This window comes from Rhincodon typus, chromosome 17 (genome assembly GCF_021869965.1).
Source record: "Rhincodon typus isolate 14 chromosome 17, sRhiTyp1.1, whole genome shotgun sequence".
Lineage (NCBI taxonomy): Eukaryota > Metazoa > Chordata > Chondrichthyes > Orectolobiformes > Rhincodontidae > Rhincodon > Rhincodon typus.
In genome coordinates this window covers 38,589,918-38,614,079 of record NC_063348.1, presented here as the reverse complement: position 1 = coordinate 38,614,079, position 24,162 = coordinate 38,589,918, and the positions used below count along the sequence as shown (strand labels likewise).

General features: G+C 40.8%; 1 protein-coding gene across 1 annotated transcript in view; it reads left to right on the top strand.

Annotated features, from left to right (window-relative positions):
• The window catches only part of kiaa1549lb (KIAA1549-like b), a 236,516-nt gene that overhangs the window by 121,277 nt on the left and 91,077 nt on the right, over window positions 1–24,162 (top strand). Inside the window, 5 exon segments of the mRNA XM_048607385.1 lie at window positions 4,443–4,611; window positions 13,579–13,638; window positions 15,584–15,735; window positions 19,012–19,183; window positions 20,187–20,350. Coding sequence (XP_048463342.1) covers window positions 4,443–4,611; window positions 13,579–13,638; window positions 15,584–15,735; window positions 19,012–19,183; window positions 20,187–20,350 — 717 coding nt within the window.

The following is a 24,162-nucleotide window of genomic DNA, read 5'->3' as shown; positions in this document are numbered from 1 at the left end:
CAGTTCAGCCTGGGTGCGGGATGCAGCACCGATGCAGTCAACGATGTAATGGCAGAAGAGTTGGGGAACAGTGCCAGTGTACGAACTGAAGATGGACTGTTCGAGATAACCTATGAACAGGCAGGCGTAGCTGGGGCCCAAGTGAGTGGCCATGGTAGCCCGCTGGATTTGGAGAAAGTGGGAAAAATTGAAGGAAATGTTATTGAGGGTGAGGACTAGGTTGGCAAGGCAGAGGAGGGTATTGGTGGGGGTGGGCGTGGGTGGTGGGGGGTGGATCTGATGGGTCTGTTGGAGAGGGAAAAGCTGGGCCCTGTCGGGGATGAATGTGTGTAGGGATCGCACACCCACAGTAAAGATGAAACGCTGGGGGCCAGAGAAGTGGAAGTTTCCAAAGGGGTGGAGGGCATGGAGGGCAAGGGGAGAGAATGGAGTCGAGGTAGGAAGAGATGGGTTTAATGGGGCTGGAGCATGTGGAGACAATGGGTTGCCAGGATAGTTGGGCTTGTGGATCTTGGGGAGCAGGTAGAACCGGGCAGTGCGGGGATGGGAGCCTATTGGGCTGGAGGTGGTGGGGGGAGGTCAATGAGGTCATGGACAGTGTAGGAGATGGTGGCTTGATGGGCCACGGTGGGGTCATGGTCAAGGGGGTGCTAGGACGTGGTATCGGAGAGTTAGCATTTGGCCTCTGTGACATAGAGGTCTGTCCTCCAGAGTACCACCACCCTGCCTTTGTCAACAGGTTTGATAGTGAAGCAGAGATTGGTGCGGAGAGAGTGGAGCACTGCACATTCGGAGAGAGAGAGGTTGCAGTGGGTGATTGCGGGGAATGGTGGAGAATTCGAGGCAGTTGATGCTAACTGCCAATGCAACAGTGAAGAGGTCCAGAGCGGGTAAGAGGCCGGCAGGGGCTGTCCAAGTGGAGGAGGAAGGTTGGAGGCGGGAGAAGGGGTCCCCGGAGGGTGGTTGGGCGTCTCTATCGAAGAAGAAGGCATGGAGGCAGTGGAAGAAAAATTCCACGTTGTGGTACTCTCCCCTGTAACTGTCCAAGATACCTGTCCACACACCACCCCCCTCACCTCCATCCAGGTCCCTAAACAGTCCTTCTAGGTGAGACAGAGAGCTTCACCTGCATCTCCTCCAACCTAGTCTATTGCATCGGGTGCTCCCGATGTGGTTTCTATGTCAGTGGGACCAAACGTAAAAGTGACTGTTTCACCGTACATCTTCACCTGACCCGTAACGGCCAACCTAACCTCCCGGTCACCACCCATTTCAACCCCCCTACTCTCCCTCCGACATGTCCGTTCTCAGCCTCCTCCAGTCCTTCATCGATTCAGAATGTAAATTTGAGGAACAACACCTTATCTTCCATCTGGACACTGTACGGCCTGGAGGACTCTACATTGAGTTCTCTCATTTCAAATAACCTTCTCACCCATCCCCTGCCTCCCCTTCCAGCCCCACCTCCTCCCTTCCATTCCAACTATTAACCCTCCCTTCCACCCACCAACTGGATTCAACCCTCCCATCAACCAACTAAGTTGTACATACTACCAGTGTCCACCTATCATCACCATTCCACTACCCCCCCTCCGCCCTTATCTGCAGATCCTCCTACCCCCACATCCAGTCCTGAACAAGGGTAATACCTGAAACGTTGACTTCTCCTTTCCTCCAGATGCTGCCTGGCTTGCTCTGTTCTTCCAGCCTCCTGTTTGTTTACCTTTGTACAATAACATCACTGAACAGACTGATTGAAAAAAAGATCAATTTTAAAAGTTATTCCAGGTAGGCCCTCCTGTAGCACAGCGGTATTGTCTACACCTGGAATGGGAGGCCCAGGTTCAAGTCCCACCTGCTTTAGAGGTGTGGAAAAACATCTCTGAACAGGTTGATTAGAAAAATAGTTTATCTTCCAGCTACATATTAAAGCTCTCATTGACTAATATTTTGTACTTCTTAATCTGATGAATCCCAATAGGATGATCTCCTAATTATATCATTTGCTGATTCATTCATTCAAATCCTTCTTATTCAATTCTGCATCATTATGTACATCATTGGTTGTAAGTGACACTGGTTTCATTATTCTAATTTCAGCACAGGACTGATTTTCATTAAAGGCTAAAGACCCCAAAGCCCAGAAGAGTTCCACCTCCCAACTAATGCTATGTTGCTTTGAAATGTTAATGCCCCAATTTTGCAGGAGGTGAGCTTAGCACTTTATTGGTGGTGCTGAATACCCCCAAAAGATGGGAGCTGTCTGTCTAATTCCAGCAGCAAAAGCAGATGGTATCCATGGTTAATTCACTCATGGGATGAGGACATTTCTGGCTAGGCCAGCATTTATTGCCCATCCCTAATTGCCCAGAAGGCAGTTAAGAGTTAATCACATTACTGTGGGTCTGGAGTCACATGTAGGCCAGACCAGGCAAGGATAATGGATTTTCTTCTCTAAAGGACATTAGTGAACCAGATGGATTTTTCCCAACAATCGACAATGGATTTATGGTCATCGTTAGACTCTTGATTCCAGATTTTCATTGAATTCAAATTCTACCATCTGCCATGGCAGAATTTGAACCCAGGTCTCCAGAACATTGGGTGAGTGTCTGGATTAATAGACTAACAAAAATACCACTGGACCATTGCCTCCCCATATGGTGATAATGAATAGAGTAGCTTCTTGGAAGGCCAGCAGTTTTAAGAAGAGGAAAGTGGCCACTCACACAAAGTAAATGCATGGTGCCAGACCCAGCATGAAATGCACCATGGATCAATACTTTTCATCCCTTTAAAACAAACTTTCACTTCTTGACATAATGCACCTGGCAGCTGGTAACATTCTCTCGGTTTCTTTCACCTTTTAAAAGCCTGGTCCTCAACCTCAAAGGTTTGATTAGAAGCCATCAGAGAACTTAATAATCCATTATTTAGAGGCATACATTCCCCTTCCCCACCCTCCATTTGAAAATCATAGTGTATGTTGGAGGCGCTGAGATCCAGAGACAATTTGGGTACCAGTTTTTAAATTGCATCCTGACACGATCCTGACCTTGTCAGCAAACAGAAATCCAGTTTCCAGTGGGTTTGTTATGAAGCAGGTTTTGTTATTCACCCACTTTCCTGTCCTAATTTTGAAGGTTAAAAGGAGTTTTCAGAGGCACTGTAATCTCTAGGGGCTCTGTTAGCGTAAATAAGGAGAAACTGTTTTCAGTGGCTGCAGGACCAGTAGCCAAAGGTGGAGAAGATAAGAATATATTTTTCATGCACCCTGTTTTTATGATGTTCTGCCTGAAAGTGTAGAGGGAGCAGATTCAATAGTAACTTTCAAACTGGAGAAATTATTGAAGGGGAAAGGCTTGCTGGTCTTCAGGGAGACAATGGAGGAGTGGAATTAATTGAACAACTCTTTCGAACAGACACCACGTCTAAATGGGGTCCTTCTGTGCTGCATCATTCTGTGAATTCGGTATCAGAATGTTGAGATTAAAGTGTACAAGCCAGAACAAATGTTCTTGCTTATCCTTTCTAATTTGAAATTGTATAATTTAATGTCCCTAATAAATTATTGGATCCTCCAGTTTCGTAAAGATAGAGCTTTGTTAGAAGTGTGATGGATAAAATTAGATCTAATTTCTGAGCTTATCCAGGTCTTAGAGTGACCTATTAACCCACAAGAGACAAGCAATGCATTGCAAAGCCCTCTCCAAAGCCGGAAGATTTTTAATGAGCCTCCTATTAAGTTAGGCATTCTGGATTATCAAGGTACCTGAGTTTTTTTCCTTATCACAGTTATGTTTCATTTAACTATTTTCAGCTGCATCTTTCATGTGCATTTTCTGCAAGGTGTAGATTGCGCATTGTAAATCATGTAATTTGCGCATACTTTAACATGTTGCAAATTGTAAATCAAGATTAAAGGGTAATTTTTTTTCAAAAGAAGCAGACAATTAGAAGGGATGCATCTGTGAAGGGTATATCTTGCTTCAGCGGTTTTTTTATTTAAAGGGTATGCATCATTGCAATGGTTTATTACTTAATTAGTTTGTACCATTTTAAAGGGGCTCTACTATGTAAAACAATTGTGTCATCGCAATTTTTTTTAATTTAAGGGATTTATGCCATTTCCAGTTTATGTATTGAAAGGATTTGTTTAGTTTAAGGGCTTTGTGCTGTTACATTATTTAAAAAGGTTGTATCATTTAAAGGACATTTTTAAAATGGATGCAGAATGGGTGCAAAGGGGGTTGTGCTGTTTCAAAAGTTTGTTTTGTTTTATGTATTGCTGTTGTTAAAAGGCTTTGGCTTAAAGGATGTTTATTGCTTCAAAGCTACGCATTAAAGGTTAAATATCATTAAAGTATGTGTGCAAGCAGGAGCTTTATAGATTGGAGGAGATGAAGCATCTAAATGCCACATGTATGTTGTTTTCCCTTTAGATCTTGAACACGTCTGTTGCTGACGGCTCTACAGCTGTCACAATGGTGTATGCGGTGAGAAATGAAAGTACGCTTCTCAACGGCACAATGTCCAGCAGCCTTTTGCATCACTTGACAGCTGCTGAGCTTGGATACTACCTGGCTTACCCACCACTAATCCTTGCTGAACGTAAGTGTCCTCTATCACGTCTCACTTTGCTCTGTATTTGAAACACAGCGTAGCAAACAGGGTGATGAGGAAGAGGAGCAGCTGATTGATCCTTCTGGGAGAGAGGTGTGGCGGGGAGTTGAGGCTGATAAATGATATGGAGGGGTTACGAATGATTTGATTTGATTTGATTTAATTTGATTTATTATTGTCACATATACTAAGGTACAGTGAAAAATCTTGAACGAAAACAGAAGTAGCAGGAAAAGCTCAGCAGGTCTGGCAGCATCTGTGAAGAAAAAAATCAGGGTTAATGTTTCGGGTCCGGTGACCCTTCCTCAGAATCTTGTTTTGCATGTCAACCAGACAAATCATACTTTTCAGAAGTCCATCAGGGTAATAGAATAGGCTGCAAATTAAAGTATTACAGTTACAGAGAAGGTGCAGAGAAAGATCAACTTTAATACATGAGGGGTCCATTCATAAGTCTGATAACAGCAGGGAGAATGCTGTTCTTAAATCTGTTCTCAAACTTTTGATTCTTCTGCCTAATGGAAGAGGGTGGAAGAGAGTATAACCGGTGTGAGAAGGTTTTTGACTAAGCTGGCTGCTTTTCCGAGGCAGTGAGAAGTGTAAATGGAGTCATTGGAAGGAAGGCTGGTTTTTGTGATGAAAGACAGGGCCCTTACATTTGTCTATTATCTTACACAAACCTCAGGATGTCCCAAAATACTTATGAACATACAGGTTAGGGCAGAAGCAGGATCAGGCCATTTGTACACACAAGCCTGCTCCATTATTCCATAAGATCACGGCTAATCTGATGACTCCATATTTTTGCCTACCCCTGATAACCTTTCACCCAGTTTTTCTTCAAAAACCCTACCTATCTCTGCCTTAAAAAATTATTCAAAGACCAGGAACGTCTCCTGCATTTACAGCCTGTATTGACATGTGTATCATTGCATGATAACTCAACCTGTTTGTCTGTGTTATGAACATTCCTTCCTTGGCTGTTAAATTCTGGTATGGTACTTGAACCTGAAGCTTCTGGCCCAGAAGCAGGGATGCTACCCATTACAGCAGGAAATAGTAACAGACTTTTAACCTAATTTTTGTGATTGATGTAAATTGTTTCCCTCCACTGCTACCTTATGATTTGCGCAATGGGTTTTGTCAAACAGGCCCAGTAATACAGTTCAGTGAGCTTTTGATTGCATGGAGAGGGGGCTTCTAGTAACAGTTGTAATACTGTTCAGTTGATTTACTGAAGTAAATGTGTGCTCGAAGATAGTGGGAAATAAGATTTGAGTTTAGTAAGTCAAGGAGTGGTAATTGAGGCTTTTCAAACATTGGAAGAGTGTGATGGGGCAGGCAGGCATTCCCCCCTCTGGTGGAGGAATAAAAACTGAAAAGACAAAACTGGAACCACCTTATTTAGGTGAAAATCCAGGGCTCATTTTCAAATGAAGAGCTCCAGAAATCTGGCACATGGTCACCCACAGAAGGCTTCAGTTCCTTAGGATCGAAAGGATAATTATCCTGTTACCACTCCCTTTAGCCTTGCACCATTGAGCCATTCATTTAATCTCTCTTGTTTTTTTGTTCTTTAACCAATCCTTCACATCTTCATTTGCTTAAAACCTAATACATCCCCAATTATTTACAATTCTGATGAAAGGCCATCAATCTGAAGGGTAAACTCTGTTGCACCTTCCACCAATTCTGCCAGATCTGCTGTACGTTTCTAGCACTTTCTGTTTAATTTTCAGATTTCTAGCATTGATGACATTTTGCTGCTGTATCAATGAATTTTCGTTGGGTAAAGGGATATGGGGTTGAGATAATGAATGGAATTGAACATAGAACTTGTTTAATTGAATAGCAGAGGTAGTTCTAGGGACTGAATAACTATGTTTCTATAATTGGCTCACTCTTCCTCTTTCTCTCTCTCACTGTACCCAAAGCATAAAGTCAATCCATTAGCAACAAATACAAATAAATTACATTTTCCAATCCATTTTCATTATTAATTTCTTTGAATGTAGTTAAGTACAAATCAAAATTAGAAATATCTGGTAGTGTTGGTGTGTTGGAACTCATGTGTATTGTCAAATACTGAATTGATAATTCAGGAAGAAGCTCATGAGATAAAATGATAGTTCATCATAGTTATTAAGCTGATATTTCTTATGGGAGTTCATACTCTGCAGGAGTTCCTTTTCATATATTTTTCCTAATCAACTAATGTGCATAAAGACTAAAACTTCTGGAAATTGAAATAGCTAAAGAGACAAAGGTGCTTGACTTTATTCATCATTTTTAAGTTAAGGTTTGCATCATTTGTAAAGACAAGATTTCTAATCCTGGTCAAAGTTTTCTTGATAGGACATGGGCAATTTATGGCACAGGATGAGATCATTCGGCCCATCTTGTTTGAGTCAGCTGAAGAAGAGCTATTCACACTTATCCCACTTCTCAACTCTTGGTCTGCAGTTCTGCAGTTGGGCTGCTTTATTTGCATATCCAAATTTTTTTTTAAATAAATTGATGGATCTGCTTCTAGCGAATCCCCTTGAGGGATTGAGTCTCAGACTCTGACGTACTCAGAAGAAAAAAGTTCTTTCCTCAGAGCATTCTAAAATGCTTCACATCTATTAAGTCATTATTGTTAACTGTGTTAACATAACAGCTGGAAGAGCAATAACTCATTATGGATGTTTTTCACACTTTGAATCCCTGCCTTGCTTAGTCAAGTCCATGATCTTTGACAAAAGATTGGTAGAAGAGACACACATATAGGGAAGGTATTTGGAGCTTTTGAAATGGAACTGTTATGAACCTTGCCTATACAGCAAGGCTAAATCTAGAGCATAGAATAACTGGGCTAATCACTCACAACTTCAGCAGCTACAGGATAGTCAACGTGAATTATGTTGGATGAGAAGAATGATGCAAGTCAACGTTAGCAGGACCAATGAAGCAATTATTGGAAACCAGAACCAATATCATTAATCTAAATAATAGAGGATGTTAGGCTCTAAGCTGTCAAATTCCGTCTGTTAATCTCTCTGAGTCTCTACCTCTCTTGTCTTTTGAAATACTCCTTAAAATTTATACCTAATACCACCTTTTCTAATATTTCCTTCTTGGGTTTGAGGACAAGTTCTTCTTTGAATATGGACTCCTGTGAAGCATCTGTAGATGTTTTCCGATACTAAAGGTGTTCTCAAAGTTGATGGGACATGCCACGTTTTATTTTGTGCCTTCCTGACTTGGAATCAGTGCTGTTTGTAAATAATCTTTCAGGGTAAGTGTCTCAGGAGGGGGCTGTGAAAAGCTCTTGATCCTCATTTTATGAGAACTTTGGAGCTGCCTGCTAAATTATTTATAGAAAGTTGTGCTTGATCCATCCAGGCCCCATGGATCTTCCCGCTGGAGTAGTTTCACATCTGGAAGCAACATGAGCACAAGAGTCCATGGGTCAGGAGTCAGCACTGTTTCTGAAAAGCAATATTACTTCATGCCTTTTCATTAGTTCAACACCTCATTAATCTTGCTGTGAGGACAGAAAAAAAACACCAATGCTAGCAAAAGTGATCCAGCAGAGGACATTAAATAACAAATGTGTATTTATATTGCAAAGCAAAATAGTCTGGAAATTTAAAATCTGAAATAATGAGAGAAGATGCGATAGTCTGTGGTACAGGCTATATCTGTGGAGAGAAACAGAATGAATATTTCAGGTTGACGACCTGTCATTATTAATTGTCACTTCCTGTTGTCCCCAATTCCTTGTCCTGCTCACCAACTGTGATGTCATTGCCACGAAGTCATCCCTGATAAGAACAGCCCAGCCTTGCCATCTTTCTGATTTCTGGGTGTACCACCACACCAGCTCCCCTTCTTCATGATGCATTGAGAAAATACCAAACCTATAAAGAATGTACGCTGCAGAAACAGGCCATTCAGCCCACCTGGTACATGACAGTTTGATATACAGTTCATTTATATTCATATTGTCGCAAAAAGGAGGAAAGGCCAGTTTGCCTCTTAGTGGCATTTCACCAGCAATGATGTTGATAGGCAAGACTCTTGTTGAAGTCCCACACAAAGCTTTTCCTTCATTCGACAGCTTTATGCACAAAACTATACCTCCATTCTGCTACTTTGCACAGAGCAAAAGCAGCTACTATAACAGTATTTTAAATGTGCTGGTGATATGTTATTAGTGTTTGTGAAAGAATTATCTTGTGCTTCAAGGATCAAATGTTTGTCATTATATTTAGGACCTTTTGACCATTTCCACTGTCTTTGGAAAAACAACAGTCTTATATTCAGTACATGTTAAAAGATATATTTAAAATGGCAGGGGTTCGATAATGAATCAGCCGGTATGAAGCCTCCTCATGGATTGTAGATCACAGCCAGTTTGTTGGATTACTTCACCCACTGATTGACAGCTCACACCCGTGGTGTTGAGCTGTCTCCAATGTATACGCTCAGCAAGCGATTGATTGAATCTTGCCTTCCTGTGGTGAGCTGCGAGAGCTGAAACACACAGACCTCATCCAGAGGATTTTAAACCTGAGATTAGATAGCTCCAGGAAAGGTGAGATGAAGGACATCAAGGAGATGGTGTTTAAATCAAACGTTGTGACACACTTGTGTGAAGCCTTTGCACTGTAAAGAAATGGGAGACAACTCCCATAAAGCTGAGGTGCTCAGACCAGGAATGAAATTGTGCAAAGTGGCGATGGAGTAGGGCTCCTGAGCTGGAGCTCCTCCACTCCAAATGCTTTTCTTTTTTTCTTTTTTTTCTCTTTTTTCCTTTCTACCTTCTATTTTCCTTACTTACCTCTTGATCTCGGATGGCATGAGCGGCAGACCTCACGCACTTTGAGGCAACCCAACGTGGACGAGAGTAGGCCTGGTGCGGACCTCAAGTGAGCCATTACACACTTGCCAGTGAGCCATTACACACTTCCTGATGAACCATTACACACTTCCCAGTACGCCATTACACACTTTGCGGAGCGAACACGGAACCTGGCATCGGAATTGGCAGCTGCTACATCGGTGAGGTAGGCCCGACGGTGAAAGATGGCGGCTGAGGATCGGTGACGTTGTCGTTGGTTGGGTTCAGTGCTGGCAGTGGTCAAGCAGTGGCAGAAGGGTGCAGTGTTGACATTGAGGTGAGCCCAGCTGTGCGAGATGCTTCTCTGGTATTGGTCGGTCCGGTGCAGGCAGAGGCGAATCGGGCCAGTGGTGAAAGATGGCGTTTGAGGAATGGCGACTTCATTGGTTGAGTCTGGTGCAGATAGCGGCGAGGCCGTCGAGGAGGGATGGTGGCACAGGTGCCATTGACCGGCTGGCCTAGGACTGATGGATTCTGTTTAAGCTCTAACTTTCTATTCTTTTCCCTGTATTCTTAAATTATTCAAAATGGCGTTGGATTGTGGTGACATTGGAAAAGCTTTTCACGATCTTACTGTTTTTCTCACTGTAAAATATGTGACAATAAAACATTCAATTCACAGGAAGATTGACCAGGCTGGGCTTTTTAAAAATGAACAGAAAGGTTTATCGACTGGAGGGAGGTTACAGAGATAGGGAGTGGTGAGGCCGTGTATTAAGTTTTTAAAAGGATTTTATACAGTAAAAAATAGAAAATGATTGGACATGCAGATGACACCAGAACAAGCAGATGTAACTATATGATAGTCACTAATAAATCCATTAGAGAATTCAAGAAAAAGCTCTTTACAGAGAATGAGAATCCTTCTGAAGAAGGCTCTAGGCCCGAAACGTCAGCCTTCCTGCTCCTCTAATGCTGCTTGGTCTGCTGTGTTCATCCAGCTCTACACCTTGTTATTTCTTTACAGAGAATGGTTAGAATGGGGAACTCACTGTCACAGGCAGTGGTGATGCATTTCAGGATCAGCAAGATAAAGTACATGAAGAAGAAAGAAAGAGAGGGATATTCTGATCAGGTGGAGGAGGCTCATGTGGAACATAAACATCAGCATGGCCCATTTAAGTGATTGACCTGTTTCTGTGTTGTTCTGTCTTCTCCATCAGAAGAAATAATGTCTTAAACCATAAGGTCATAAGATATAGGAGCAGAATTAAGCCATTTGGCCCATCAAGTCTGCTCTGCCATTCAATCATTGCTGATATGTTTCTCAACCCTGTTCCTCCAGCCTTCTTCATGTAACCCTTGATTCCCTTGTTTATTTAGCTTTGTCTTAAACACCCTCAATGTCTTGGCCTTCACAGCCCTCTGTGGTAATGAGTTACACAGATTAGCCACCTTTTGGCTGAATTTCTGCTGTGTCTCCCAAATTACCTGCAGAAACTCCTGCCATTGGTACTCCATCATCTTCCCTGCTAGGCTCCCCACCAGTCAACTCTAGCCAGCTCCTTCCTCATGTCTTTGTAGTTACCTTTATTCAATTATAATAATGTTATATCTGGTTCCAACTTCTCCTCTCTTTCAAACTGCAGGGTGAATTCTATCATGTTGTGGTCAGTGCCCCTAGGAGTTCCTTCACCTTAAGCTTCCTAATCAAGTCTGTCTCATTACACATCACTAAATCCAGAGTTACTTGTTCCCTAGTGGACTGTACTACAATCTGCTCCAAAAACCATCTCGTAGACATTCCACAAATTCCTTCCCTGGGATCTGCTACCAACCTGATTTACCCAGTTCACCTGCATATTGAAGTCCCCCATGATAAAGTGTAACAGAGCCTTTCTTACGTGCCTTTTCTAACTCCTGATTTATTTTCTGCCCGACATCCTAACCACGGCTGGGAGGTCTGTACACAACTCCCATCAGGGTCTTTTTTCCCTTTGCAGTTCCTCAACTCTACCCAAACCAATTCTACGCCTTCCTACTGAATATTGCTTCTTGCTATGGCTTCAATTTTTTTTACTAACAAGGCTACATCTTTCAGATTAGTTGGAAGTTAGATTTCTGACCCTCTCCATATTCTCTGTCTTATTACTTGTTCTGGGAACATTGATGACCTCTCCTGAGCAATCTGCCCCCTTTGATTAGTTTAGTCTTTGGGACCTCAAATTTGCACCATCAGTTTGTCTATCTTATTCCGAATTCTTCATGCATTAAGAATCAAAGCCTTTTAAGTTAATTGTATTATCGAGTTTCCCTATACTTTTATGGTCCCTTAGTACAATGTGGCATTCACACATTTTGAAGAAGGGTCCTGACTTGAAACGTCAGCTTTCCTGCTCCTCTGATGCTGCCTGGCCTGCTGTGTTCCTCCAGCTCCACACTGTGTTATCTCTGACTCCAGCATCGGCAATTCTTGCTATCTCACATTCTGTCCCTTCTTTTTATTTTCAGGTAACAATCAGCCCCATCCACTAAGCTGCAAACCTACCTTTTCCTTTTACCTTTTGGTTTAATCATTTTCCATCCACCTGAACACTCGCCCCACCCCCACTCCCAAACTTGCCCCACTTTTTAGTTCAAAGCCCTTCTACAGAATGTGATCTTTCTCACTGTGCAAATGTATCCAGTTGGACAAATTGTGTGCAAAACTCTGCTAGTCGGATATCTTCTTTGCATATACATATGTAAACACCGTATGTAGTTGTATTAAATAAATAAATAGGCAATTGAAGACACCTTGGGTGAAGTTCTTGTATTCCAACTTTATACAAATTCTACAACAGCAGATCATAATGACAGCTTTGGTGTAAAAATTGCTACACAGAAGTATTGCTAAACAACAAACTGCAGCTTCTATGTAGTAAAGCATCCCTGGTGTTCTCCAGGAGAGTTATCAAAGAAATTTGACACTGAGTCACATCAGGAGATACCAGGACATTAATCACAACTTAACTCAAGGAGTTAGGTTTTTCAGAACTGGCCTAAAGGAGGAGCAGGAGACCTAGAGACAGTTTTGGGGAAGGAAATCCTGAAGTTCAGGCTCAGACAGCTGAAGGCAGGGTATGCACAAGAGATCAATTTTATAGGAATGGAGAATTTTCACAAGCTCATAGAATGGAGGGGTTTACAGAGTTCGGGAAGGGAGAGACCATGGACAGCTTTGAAATGAAGAAGAATAGTTTTAAGATACAGGCCTTTCTGAAATTGAAACCAGTGTCAGCCAGCAAGCAGAGTTTCGGATGAACTTGAATTTAGAGGGAGTCCAAGTGAGATGCCATCCAGGAAATCATTGGAATAGTCATATGAATTCCTAGCCAGTTGGCTGCCAATTTTCATATCCATTGATGTTTCGATCATAGAGTCACAGAGCCGTACAGTGTAGAAACTGACCCTACGGTCCAACTTGTCCGTGACGACCAGATATTCTAAATTAATTTAGTGCAATTTTCCAGCATTTGGCCCATTTCTCTCTAAACCCTTCCTATTCATATACCCATCCAGGTGCCTTTTAAACGTTGTAATTGTACCAGCCTCCACCACTTCCTCTGGCAGCTTATTCCTTACACTCACCACCCTCTGAATGAAAAAGTTGCTTCTTCGGTCCCTTTTAAATCTTTCCCCTCTCACCTTAAACCTATGCCCTCTAGTTTTGGACTCCCCCAGCCTGGGGAAAAGACCTTGCCTATTTACCTTTTCCATGCCTCTCATGATTTTATAAACCTCAATAAGTTCACCCCTCAGCTTCAGACACTCCAGGGAAACTAGCCCCAGTCTATTCAGCCTCTCCCTTTAGTTCAAACCCTACAATCCCGGATCATCCAAGATGGAGGACAGGAAAGAATTGTGCGGTAGGAAGTGCTCCTTTTTGAGGTAATTTTAATCATCAAAGACCAATTTCATCCTTCTCAAGAGATACTGACCATCTTTGTTTTGTCCTGCCCTTTGTATTCAAATTGATGTGCTTTCTTTCTGTTTAAGTGCTTTTTAAAAGTAGTTCTTTTGACAAGGACCTCAAATACACTGCTTTCATTCTTAAAACAAATTTCATTTTGCATTCTTTCCTTTTCTAGCTTTGGAATATGAAAATCTTGACACCTCACTAGCGACTGAGAAATCCTGGGTTGTTACAGGTTTGTTAATCATATCACATGAAATACTTCTATGAAAACACTTGTTAACATTGTCTAAATTATTGTTGTTGCACCATTGTTGTTGCCTTGATCTTGTTAAGGAGTTAACTGCATTTCCAATGATTCTGTGCCTCCACTAATGTTGTGTTCAACCTAAACATCCTAGAGGGGTTTTCATTGCTCAGAACATCATTCATCAGCCATTTCTAGTCAGGTACAAATAATCTAGAGCCTAAAATTAGAATCCTCAGCAATTTAGTGTCAAAGAAGTTCATTTTTCTTGTTAAGACACGGTTTGTCAGTTTTCACAAGAAATAAGCTGGAACATTTAGGCCAGTATCCCTCAGGGAAAACTAATATTGTAAAATCTATTGAGTGAATTGTTTAAGTCAGGACTTTTTTTTAAAGAGTTGCTGAAGATTTACAGAGAATGATGACAATTATCTTAATTGTTGTTTGTTTATTCATAGAGTGTGAGCATTGCTGGCAAGGCCAGCATTTCCTGCTATCCCTGGTGGTGAACTGCATCTTAAGCGGTTTGTCAGACTATTTGAGAGCCAGCGCATGGAGACCCAGATATCCTTCACTGAAGGGATGTTATGACCTAGATGAGTTTTTACAATAATCCAGTAGTTCAATGGCCACTATTACTGATAGCAGCTTTCTGTTCCAGAATTATTTCCTTCAAATTCCTAGCTGCCATTGTGGAATTTGAACTCCGTCTCTGGTCCTTCCTAAAAGAAAACCATTGCGCTACCATACCCTATTGATTAGATGTAAGCGATGTTGGCAAAGTCAACATTTATTGCCCTTCCCGAGTTGCTCTGAAAAGCTTTTTGACATACTAATTGTTTTTATAAGTGTGTGCTAGGATCTTCAACAGCATTCAAAGTTAAATGTGTGGTACAAGACTAGAGTTAGGTAGACCAACTAGAGTTAGCAGCTTTCCTAGGTGAACTGAGCAGGTATTGACAATAATCTGGCTTTCCTGTACCAGATTTATTTTATTTAATTTCAGTTTCTGACAGGATGACTTAAAATTATAACCTTTGAACTACGTCCCCAGTATCTTAATTGCCAGGGGCACTGCTGAACAAAAGAAATGCTAGCCTCTGCTGGGCTTCCTGCCCCCCAAGGCCCTGATCGCAAAGAATATTCACCAGTGACCTCTGGACTGCTTTATCAGCTCATAACATGACTGGCATTCCCAAAATGGAGCAGTCCAGGTCTCTCATTGCTTTCCAGTTGGTGCCAGAAACTGCCAAGCTTCCATAAAGTTCCCTGTTATTGGATCTATGTCAAGGCCACAAAGAGATTCTAAGGATAAGATTCTTTCAGTTATGAGAAAAAGACCAGAGAAATTGCAGCTCTCTTCTTGGAAGCAAATAAGGGAAGAAATCTGTTAAAGGGATTAACATTTAAGAACGATATTGATAAAGATCTTTGCAGAATTTTGGAGCACCAGTAAGTAGAGGCAGGGGTCATGAGAATATGTTATTTACATAGTTTGTGAATCACTGTCCAAAAACAGTGCGGCATTAAGACTTCAAAATAGCTTCTAAAAGGAAATTAAATACATACTTAAAATTCTCTGGAAAAAGCTTGAGGAAATAGAACTAAGTGGATCACACTTTGAAAGAGATAGCACAGACACAATGGGCTGGATGGTCTCCTGCTAATCTGCAACACTTGTTGGCACCAGCTTGCTTAGTTTACCCAAACAGCACTGATTTGAAAATATTTCTTCACACACATTATAACTGTACAACAGTTGATACAATGAAAAAGAAGTAAAAAATTTTTGCTGTTCTGGCAAAATTTCCCATTTCCGGAATAAATAAACTCACCACGCCGACTGGGCAGTCCATGCAGAAAAGTTAGATCACTTAGCACCTGACTTGCTATTACTGCTTCATAATCTGCTCTGCCTCCTGTTTTCAAACAGTTATCCTGGGTGTTGACAATACCTCTCTGGGTGAGCAGTATCAACGTTTTGCGAGCCTGATGGAGCAGAGGTTAGCGAACCTGTTCATGGCAGCTCAGCAACAAGGGCGAAGGTTTAAACGGGCTTCTACAAAGGGCAGCTACACTGTACAGGTCAGGCACAATCAATTCTTTTTTTGAGAGGTTTGCAAACTGCAAAAGGTTGTTTTTCCAGATTTGAAAGATGGTGAATGGAGCTATCTTGACACAAAAATGTTCCATAATCAATTTTTTTTTTTAATCACCTGCTGTTTTACAGACAGGCGCAATAGCCAATTTGCACACCTGGTCCCATGAAGAGAAAGGAGGATGTTTGTCTATATAGCATTGTCATAATCCCAAAGACATCCCAAAGTACTGTACAATGACTGAAATAAGTTTGAGTAGTAGTCTTTGTTTGAATGTGTGAACCACAGCAGCTAATTTGTACATAAAAGATCTTATAATCAGCAGTGAAATAATGGAAAAATATATTTTGGTGACACTGGTTAAAGGATTAATATTGCTCAAGATGCCATCCCTGAACTTAGAAATAGCAGAATGGAATCTTGTACACTCTCCGCGGAGGACAGACACATATCGGTCTAATGTTTCATTCCAAAGATGGGCCCTTTTGACTTTGCAGTGTTTCCACTGGGAAGCCACCTTAAGGCTCTGAAATGGGACTTGAAGCCATGACGTCCAGCCTCAGAAGCTCAGAGAGTGCTACCAATCGAGCTATGCCTAACACCTACTTAAGACAATATTAAGATCAATTAGATAAATGAATAATTAATCAATTGCGGTGGCCAAGGAATATGTTTTGCAGGGAGAATGATTGATTGATTTCAGGTAGAGTTGTGGTTGCATCCATCAGAGTTAGCAGACAGGGTCTTAGTTTCACAGCACCTTAGACAATGCTGTGCACCTTCACTGTGCACATTCAGGAGCGTTGTAATTTATTACAAAAGGAGTGGAATATAGAAGTAGGGATGTTTTACTACTGTAATGTAAATTTGATGGAGCCACATCTGAAGTTCTGCGATTACTTTTCATCTCCTTGAAGGATGGAAATGCATGTGAAGCAGTTTAGGGAGGTTTATTTGACCAATATCAGGGATGAGGGGGTTATTTTCTGTGCAAACATTGGACAGTCTGGGCCTGGATCAATTGAAGTTTAGAAGAATGAGAGTTAATCTTATTGAAATATATAACAACATGGGCAACTTGACAGGATGGATGCTGGCAGGATGTTTTCTCCCTGTGGGACAGACCAGAAGACAGTTTAAAATTGATGGTGTGCCATTTAAGATGGAGGTGAGATTTTGGAATTCTCCTCCTCCAGAGAGCTGTGGAATTGAGGTCATTGAATACCTTTAAGCTGAAGGTAGGGAGATTCTTGTCCAACGAGGAAATTGAGAGGTTCTCTGGAGTGGAGTGGGTTGGAATGTGGATTTGAGGTCACAATCCGATCAGTCATAATTTTATTGAATAACAGGGCTACACTCGAGGGGCTGCTCCTTATTCGCATGTTCATGTGTGTTATAACAGACTATTTCCCAAAAATATTGTCTGTCATATCCTGGGCCGGATGAGGACCCATAACCTTCTGATGTGGAGGGGAGAGTGTTACCACCAAACTGGATGGACACTTCTAGTGCCATAGAGAGTAAAGGGGCATAGTTGACATTTGATGGGAGAGAAACTGAAACAGAAATCTAGCAGATGGAATATATGGCCCACGTTAACATCTACTGCCATCTCGGGCCTCTTGGAAATTGGTTTCAAGGACAGTTAGAGGAGTACAGCAAGTTGCTGTCCTGTGAGCCCAAATGTTTATTTCTCCCCTTGTCCCATGATTGACCTACTCAGTTGAGTGGAGGGGCATTGGATGGCAGAGTTGCCCTTCAGAGACACGTGCCCTCATGGCATACACAAGGTAGCATATGTTGCTTCTGAATCAGAAAGTCATAGGCTCAAGTCCCAGTTGCAGACTTGGATACACACTGTGTGTGGTAATTTTAAGGGAGGAGAGCAATATCCAGGAAACCCAAATCCAGCCCCAGTTTACTGACTGAGGGTATGTGGCTAAAACCTCCTGCTGCCACATTCCCACTCATGCCTTCTGGGGGGCAGGCAGTGCTACTGGCCTAGATCAGGCACACATTTGAAGCCATTGATTGGCATTCCTCCTGTTTACTTTGTCGTATTGATTTACTTTTCTCAATGTAGCAACATCTGCGTACAATTGTGAAGAGGCCAATCAAATTAATGGTTTATTTTCTGACTGGAAATGTAATTTACTTCTTTTGATCTCACTCCTTTCATAACCATTGGCGGTGCGAGCTGTCACCATCCGTTAGAGCAATAAACAAGCACATTCTTGAATCCTGCTGAGAGAAACTTGGCCACTTTTTCTGTGCAGATGCCAAACCATTTTTGTTTCTTTTGTATCTATTTTCCAAACTTAATTCTGCTTAACTACTTGTGAAACTGTTTCTTAATACTTCCTATAGAATTTGATTCCACCATCTATTCAAGCAGTGTGTTCCAGATCTATGTGAAAATACCTCTAATTTTTTTTCTTGTTCTGTCCTCATTTTCTGTAACTTCATAGCCATAAGACCATAAGAAATAGGTAGTTACTGACCAACTTACCAGAGGAAGCAGTTTCTCCTGACTTGCTGTATCAAACCAGTTCATCATTTTCAACACCTTTATTAAATCTCCCATTGTTCTTTTTCTGCCTAAGAGTGAACAACCACAGTTCTCCAGTCTTTCCACGTAACTAGATGCTGCGCATTCCTCATATCCATCTGATAAATCTCCTCTGCACCCTCTCCAAGGTCTTTGCATCCTTCCTAAAGTGTGGTGGCTAGAATGGGACACAATATTCCATCCAAAGACAGACCAATGATTTCTAAAGGCGTAGCATAACTTTGTTGCTTTTGCATTCTCTTTATAAAGCCCTGGATTCCATATGCTTTTTAACAAAATTGTTACCGCCGCTTTCAAAACTCTCTGTATATAGAAAGTAAACTACAGATGACGAGAAATCACACAAAATATAGAGCGTCATTAAGTCACCTACATGATCAACATAGCCCACAAAGTGATGCACACAGAAACAAGCCATCAGCCAATTGTTCTTTGTCAGTGTTTATGCTCTATGCAGATCTTTTCCTTATCTTCTCAACATGTCCATTTGTTCCTTTCTCCTTCACTTGTTTTTCCAGCCTTTCCTTAAATGCATCTCTGCTATTTGTCTGTACTCCACATGGTATTCAGTTTCATATTCACTCAAAGTGCTTTCAAAAACCTCTCTAAGTAAAGCAGTATGCCCTAAAATTGTGATCGGATTTATCATTGACTGACGTTTGATGATGGCTTTGCTTTTATTTCTTTCTGCAGTTGGTCAGCATTAAACGCCTTCCTGGTCCTAAGAATCCAGCCGAATTGACGTACTATGCCTTGGAGAATGGTGGGGCCTTGCTGGGTACAACTGCAGCCAAAATACTTAATACAGTTGATTCTCAGACCATGGCCTTGGAGTTAGGCTATCGCGTGCAACTCCAAGCAGAACGTAAGCAGAGCCTATTATTTCCTCAGAGAGGAGAGTGGAGAGGTAGCAGAAGATAGGTTCTGATTAGGACTAGATAATATAGATCAAAAACTGGAGCTAGACTTTCCAATTTGCAGACTTCACTACAGTTGTAAACTTTGAATTTATAGTGTGTGAAATGTTTTACTCAATGATTTGTCTAAAAGCAAGCTGTTACTGAGAGCAATTTAGCATTTCGTAGAGATACATCCAATCAATCCCTTAAAACGTAGTATGTTCTTGCAGAGGGCTTGCATTGTCACAAATAGTCAAATAGCCTCTTTCTATTGAGGAAACTTTGCTCTGTAGTCAGTTAGGTGATCTAAGAGAACAGAACATTTTTAAGTTCTCTCTCCAGTTAAAGAATGGCCACATTGGTGAGGAATTAGGAAGTAAAAGGATCTAGTGGAGCTGACTCCAAACCAGGAGTCTCTGTATGACGAAGGATGGCAAGGGTATTACAAAGATCTCCCAGCACTAGTTAGAGAAGAGGAGGGGAACTCAGTACAATGCACTGAAAAATATTTGTCTCAATCAGTAGCACAAAACTAGATGACCTGGTCATTTATCATGTTGCTGCTTGTAAACCCCTGCTCTGTTGGCTATACCTTTTCCTACTTTACAATAGTACAAACCTTATAAAATGCTTTATTGGCCATGGAGTGCTGTGGGCTCTTTTGAGATTGTGAAAAGTGCTCTATTAATGTGCACACTAACTTACTTTTTTTATTTTGGATCAGGCACTGCCACAGTGGAGTTTAGACACCACGGAAAATTCTCACTAGGACTGTACCAAGAATTAGGAAAAAACAATATTGTGTGGGTGCGAAACTGGCTTTTTGTCTGATTTCCTAGGCTTTCCTGGATAGTTAGTTTTCTAAAAAGTTACACTACTCACCCCGAAGGGACTGAATAACATTTATAGCAATATTGAGGTTTGTGTTGTTGGAGGCAATTATTTTTAATCTTCTTGTTCTTTGTGCAGCTGTTGTGAAAAGTCCACCAAACAACTTGTGGATTATTGCTGCAGTGTTGGCTCCTGTTGGTGTGGTAACCATTATCATCATCATTATTTCCGCTGTACTGTGCCGGAAAAACAAGGGCGAGTTTAAATCTGAGACTATGTCAAATCTTCACCAGAGAGCAAAGGTGAGCACCAGTTCAGGCTCATGGGATTGACGCTGACTAACTCATTCCCCTTAAACTCTGCATTAATTTGCAAATTAAAATGGGAAAAAAATGAAAATACTGCAGAGAGAGAAACCTTTAATGTTTAACACTGGTTTTTTTACCAGAACTCAGAAAAGTTAAAGATTTAACAGTATGTAGCAAGAGCAGGGCTGTGATTGACAGAACAAAAAGAAAGGTGATGTGGTGAAAAACAGAAGTTAAATGACAAAAGTAAATAAAGAAAAGATGCAGTGTGTTAATGGATTCTAAGCCGTTTGGAGAGATTGATTTCAAGATACATCTAACTTCTTTGGTTGAGGAGAAAGTTTATTGAATTCCTCAATCTTACGCCTGTCATTCCACACCCAGCTTTACTGGTGTTGCTATAGATATTTTCTAATCAACCAGACGAAGGGACCCTACCACTACACCACAAAGGCCCTCCTGACAGATATAAAGTAATTTGAATTATTTATAAACTGTGCTTAATGAAATGCCACTGCTTGTTTCTTCTTAATCTTAAATAACAACATTAAAGTTGACAATGTAATTGACCAGACATTAACTCAGATAGTGAAAAAAGCAATAGCAGAATAGAAGAAAGGCAGGAAAATGAGGCAAAGAAGAGATTTCTGCAACATGGGAAGGTGACGAAGAAAAATGCAGAACTCTCAGAATGTAAATCACTTTGTTGGTTGTGAAGTTATAGGAAAATCCCTACTAACCCAAAGCATCAGATCACACTTCCTTCGTTCTATATGACTCTCATGCAACCATCTATCTCCAGTAGCTACTATCCAAGGAAATGAGAACAGTAATTAAGATATAAAGTTATAAATCACATTGTTAAGGGCAAAGGGTTATAAGGAATGATGAGATGCTGTTTCTTGAGCTTGTGTGAGTTTCATTAGCGTTTGAGGCTCGAGATGGAGGTTAGTAGCAGAGACTTGCACCATATAGCACATTTTATGCAGTGAAATGCCCCTAACCCTTATGAGAAAAACATCAAGTAAAAAAAGGACACTGAGGCCCTTAGGGAGATACTTGGACAGATGATTAAAAGCTTGGTAAAAGAGGTAAGTTTCAGTGAAACTCCTTCAGCAGGAGAAAGAAATGAAGAGGTTTAAAGAGGGAATTTGCTAAAAGGATAGCCACCAATGATGGAAAGATTAAAATCAGTGATTCTCAAGAGATCTGAATTGAAAGAGCCTGGAAGTCTGAGATAGCTATGGATGTAGAAGTATTACAGATAATGAGGGGATGAGGCTATGAAGGGATATGAAAACAAGGGTGAGAATTTTGCTTGATTCATGCCAGTCCGATATGAACTAAAGAACACAGTGGTGACGGGTGACCAGGATTTGATGTGTGTTATGATAGAGGCAGCAGAGTTTTTGATGGACCGTGGGAGACCAGCCAGGGGAGCATTAGAATAGTTGAGTCTAGAGACAACAAAGATCTTTGTGAGAGTTTCTGCAGCAGATGAGCTGAGGCAGAGGCAGACTCAGGCAGTATTATGGAAGTGAAAATACAGGGTCATAATGATGGCACAGATATTTGCCCAGAAACTCATTGTAGATTCAGATATTATGCCAAGTTTATGAGCAGTCTAGTTCCACCTCATCCAGTTGCCAAGGAGAGGGAAATTCATCCCTCGTTGTGCATTATTGTTAAATTGCAGTGTGATAATTAATTGATTTTGTATTATATTGCAAGTCTCTTGCCACCACTTGCATCTGTTACCAGATTTGGACTTCATTCGTAGTGCGGAACGCAGGTAGTATATTGTCAGTAAGTTATTGTCTGCCACCCTTTGTGAAAGAGTTGTACTTTAAGCAACTGACTGCCAAGTAAGTGTAAAATTTCAGGAGTAAACATCTGATGAGGTCACCAAAACTCCTCAGGCAACCTACACAGTTACTGCTTTCAAGAATGATCTTGGTTTTACTCTGCCTCTTTTTTTGCTTTGATCAGATTTATTTTACTGTGAAAGGGCTAGAAAAGAAGGAAAGGCTGACATTTATATGGAAACTTATACATTCTCAGTGAACTTGAAATATTTTGCCTGCATTAGATCACTATTTTAAGTATAATCACTGCTATTAAATCATGAACTCAGCAACAAACTCATGCAATTAATGTATAAACAGCGTGATATAAACTGATTTTATATATGTATATACTTAGCATTGGTTTGAGGTATAATGTGGGCTTTCTGTGTGTCTGAAGTTAATGGTTAACTTGGAAACTTTTCTGTAGCGGTAGTGATTTCTTTTAATACAGTATTTGAGGTCTGGCTTGAGAATTCTTTTTTTTGGTACATTGGTAGGGTTTTTGTGACCAAACAACACAAACAGGCTCCAATTTAGAAACTCAGGAGTGTTTGTTTTTTAAGCTTCATGGAAGCATCCGTATCTTAGAGAGGCTTTTTATTAGCTTTTTTGTGTTCAGCAGTCCTGTTTATAGACCGGTCCACCCAAGAAGGGAAGGATTGTGAAATTAGATTATCTAAGAATAAAGAATTAGTATTAGTCCTGTACCAGAAGTGTTGTGATAAAACCTTGAGGAGATTACTTAAAACTGATTACTATTTAAGTTCAGCTAAATAAAGAAGAAATCTGGAGTTCCAGTTTATAACTTAAAGTTACAAATGATTTAAACCTATCAAGGTGTTAGAAACAAGGACTCTTGTGTTAGAACTGAATGCATGGTATTTTTGAGTACTGTATATATTGTGTTTTTTGAGTACTGTACTAGGGTATCTGTTTTGGGTAGTACAGAAAAGCTGTTGTTTTTAAATTTATCAGAGTATTTTGGGATGAATGGAAGTATACTTGTACTTTGTGTTTAAAAATCTTTGAATTTGGAGTATAAGTAAACAGTCTAGATTATTCTATTTTATCTTCATTTCTGTTGTTAATGAGCTTCTGTTTTATGGTAGCAAAATCTGCAGCATTTTGTGCTTATGCTCCAGTGAGAGACCACTGAATTAATATCAAAATAAAGCAAACTTTGATCTAACAAGTCAGATTTCAGTCTGGTACCTAACTTGTCCAATAAGAACATCAGCTGGGATCATAACAGTGATGTGGTAACAGTCAGATGATCTGCTTTAGTGATGTGGATTTAACGATAAAAATGAGGACAATAGAGATGCTCCGTGTTTTTCTTTGAAATGATGCAGTGGCACCTTATAGTGATGTTGGTGAGGCAAGTGGAATGACTGTTAGAATGTGGGACTGGACTTAAATCTGCAGTGGGACATGATCTCCTAAACTGTTTGATTCAGAAATGAGAGTGCTATTCACTTGACATTGGCTGACATTTTGATAGCAAGTGGCTGACTGTAAGCAAATGGTTTCAAACAGACAGATTTTGTTAGCTGAATATAACAATGAGGGTGAACCATATATAATTCTTCTGAATGCCTTGCGAGTTTGCTCTGCATGATAATGGATTTGGATCTTTCCAGACTGTGAAAAATGCCCTCAGGGTTAACTGTTGTGGGAGTTTCAGACTATTAATTTTCCTGAGCCAGTTAACATCTCATAGAGGCAATGGCTAAATTAGATGTAAATAAATGGAAAAAAAAAGTGACCATGACATTCCACCTGGCATGAACGCTTTTTCTAAAAAAAAATCCCCAACAGTGAAAAAGCATGGCCAAAATAATGCATAGACTTGATAACAGAATATCACTTATTTTCAAGCTATGCATAGTTTAGAATCCAGGAACAGAATGAGTGGGATAACAAGGTGCAGAGCTGGATGAACACAGCAGGCCAAGCAGC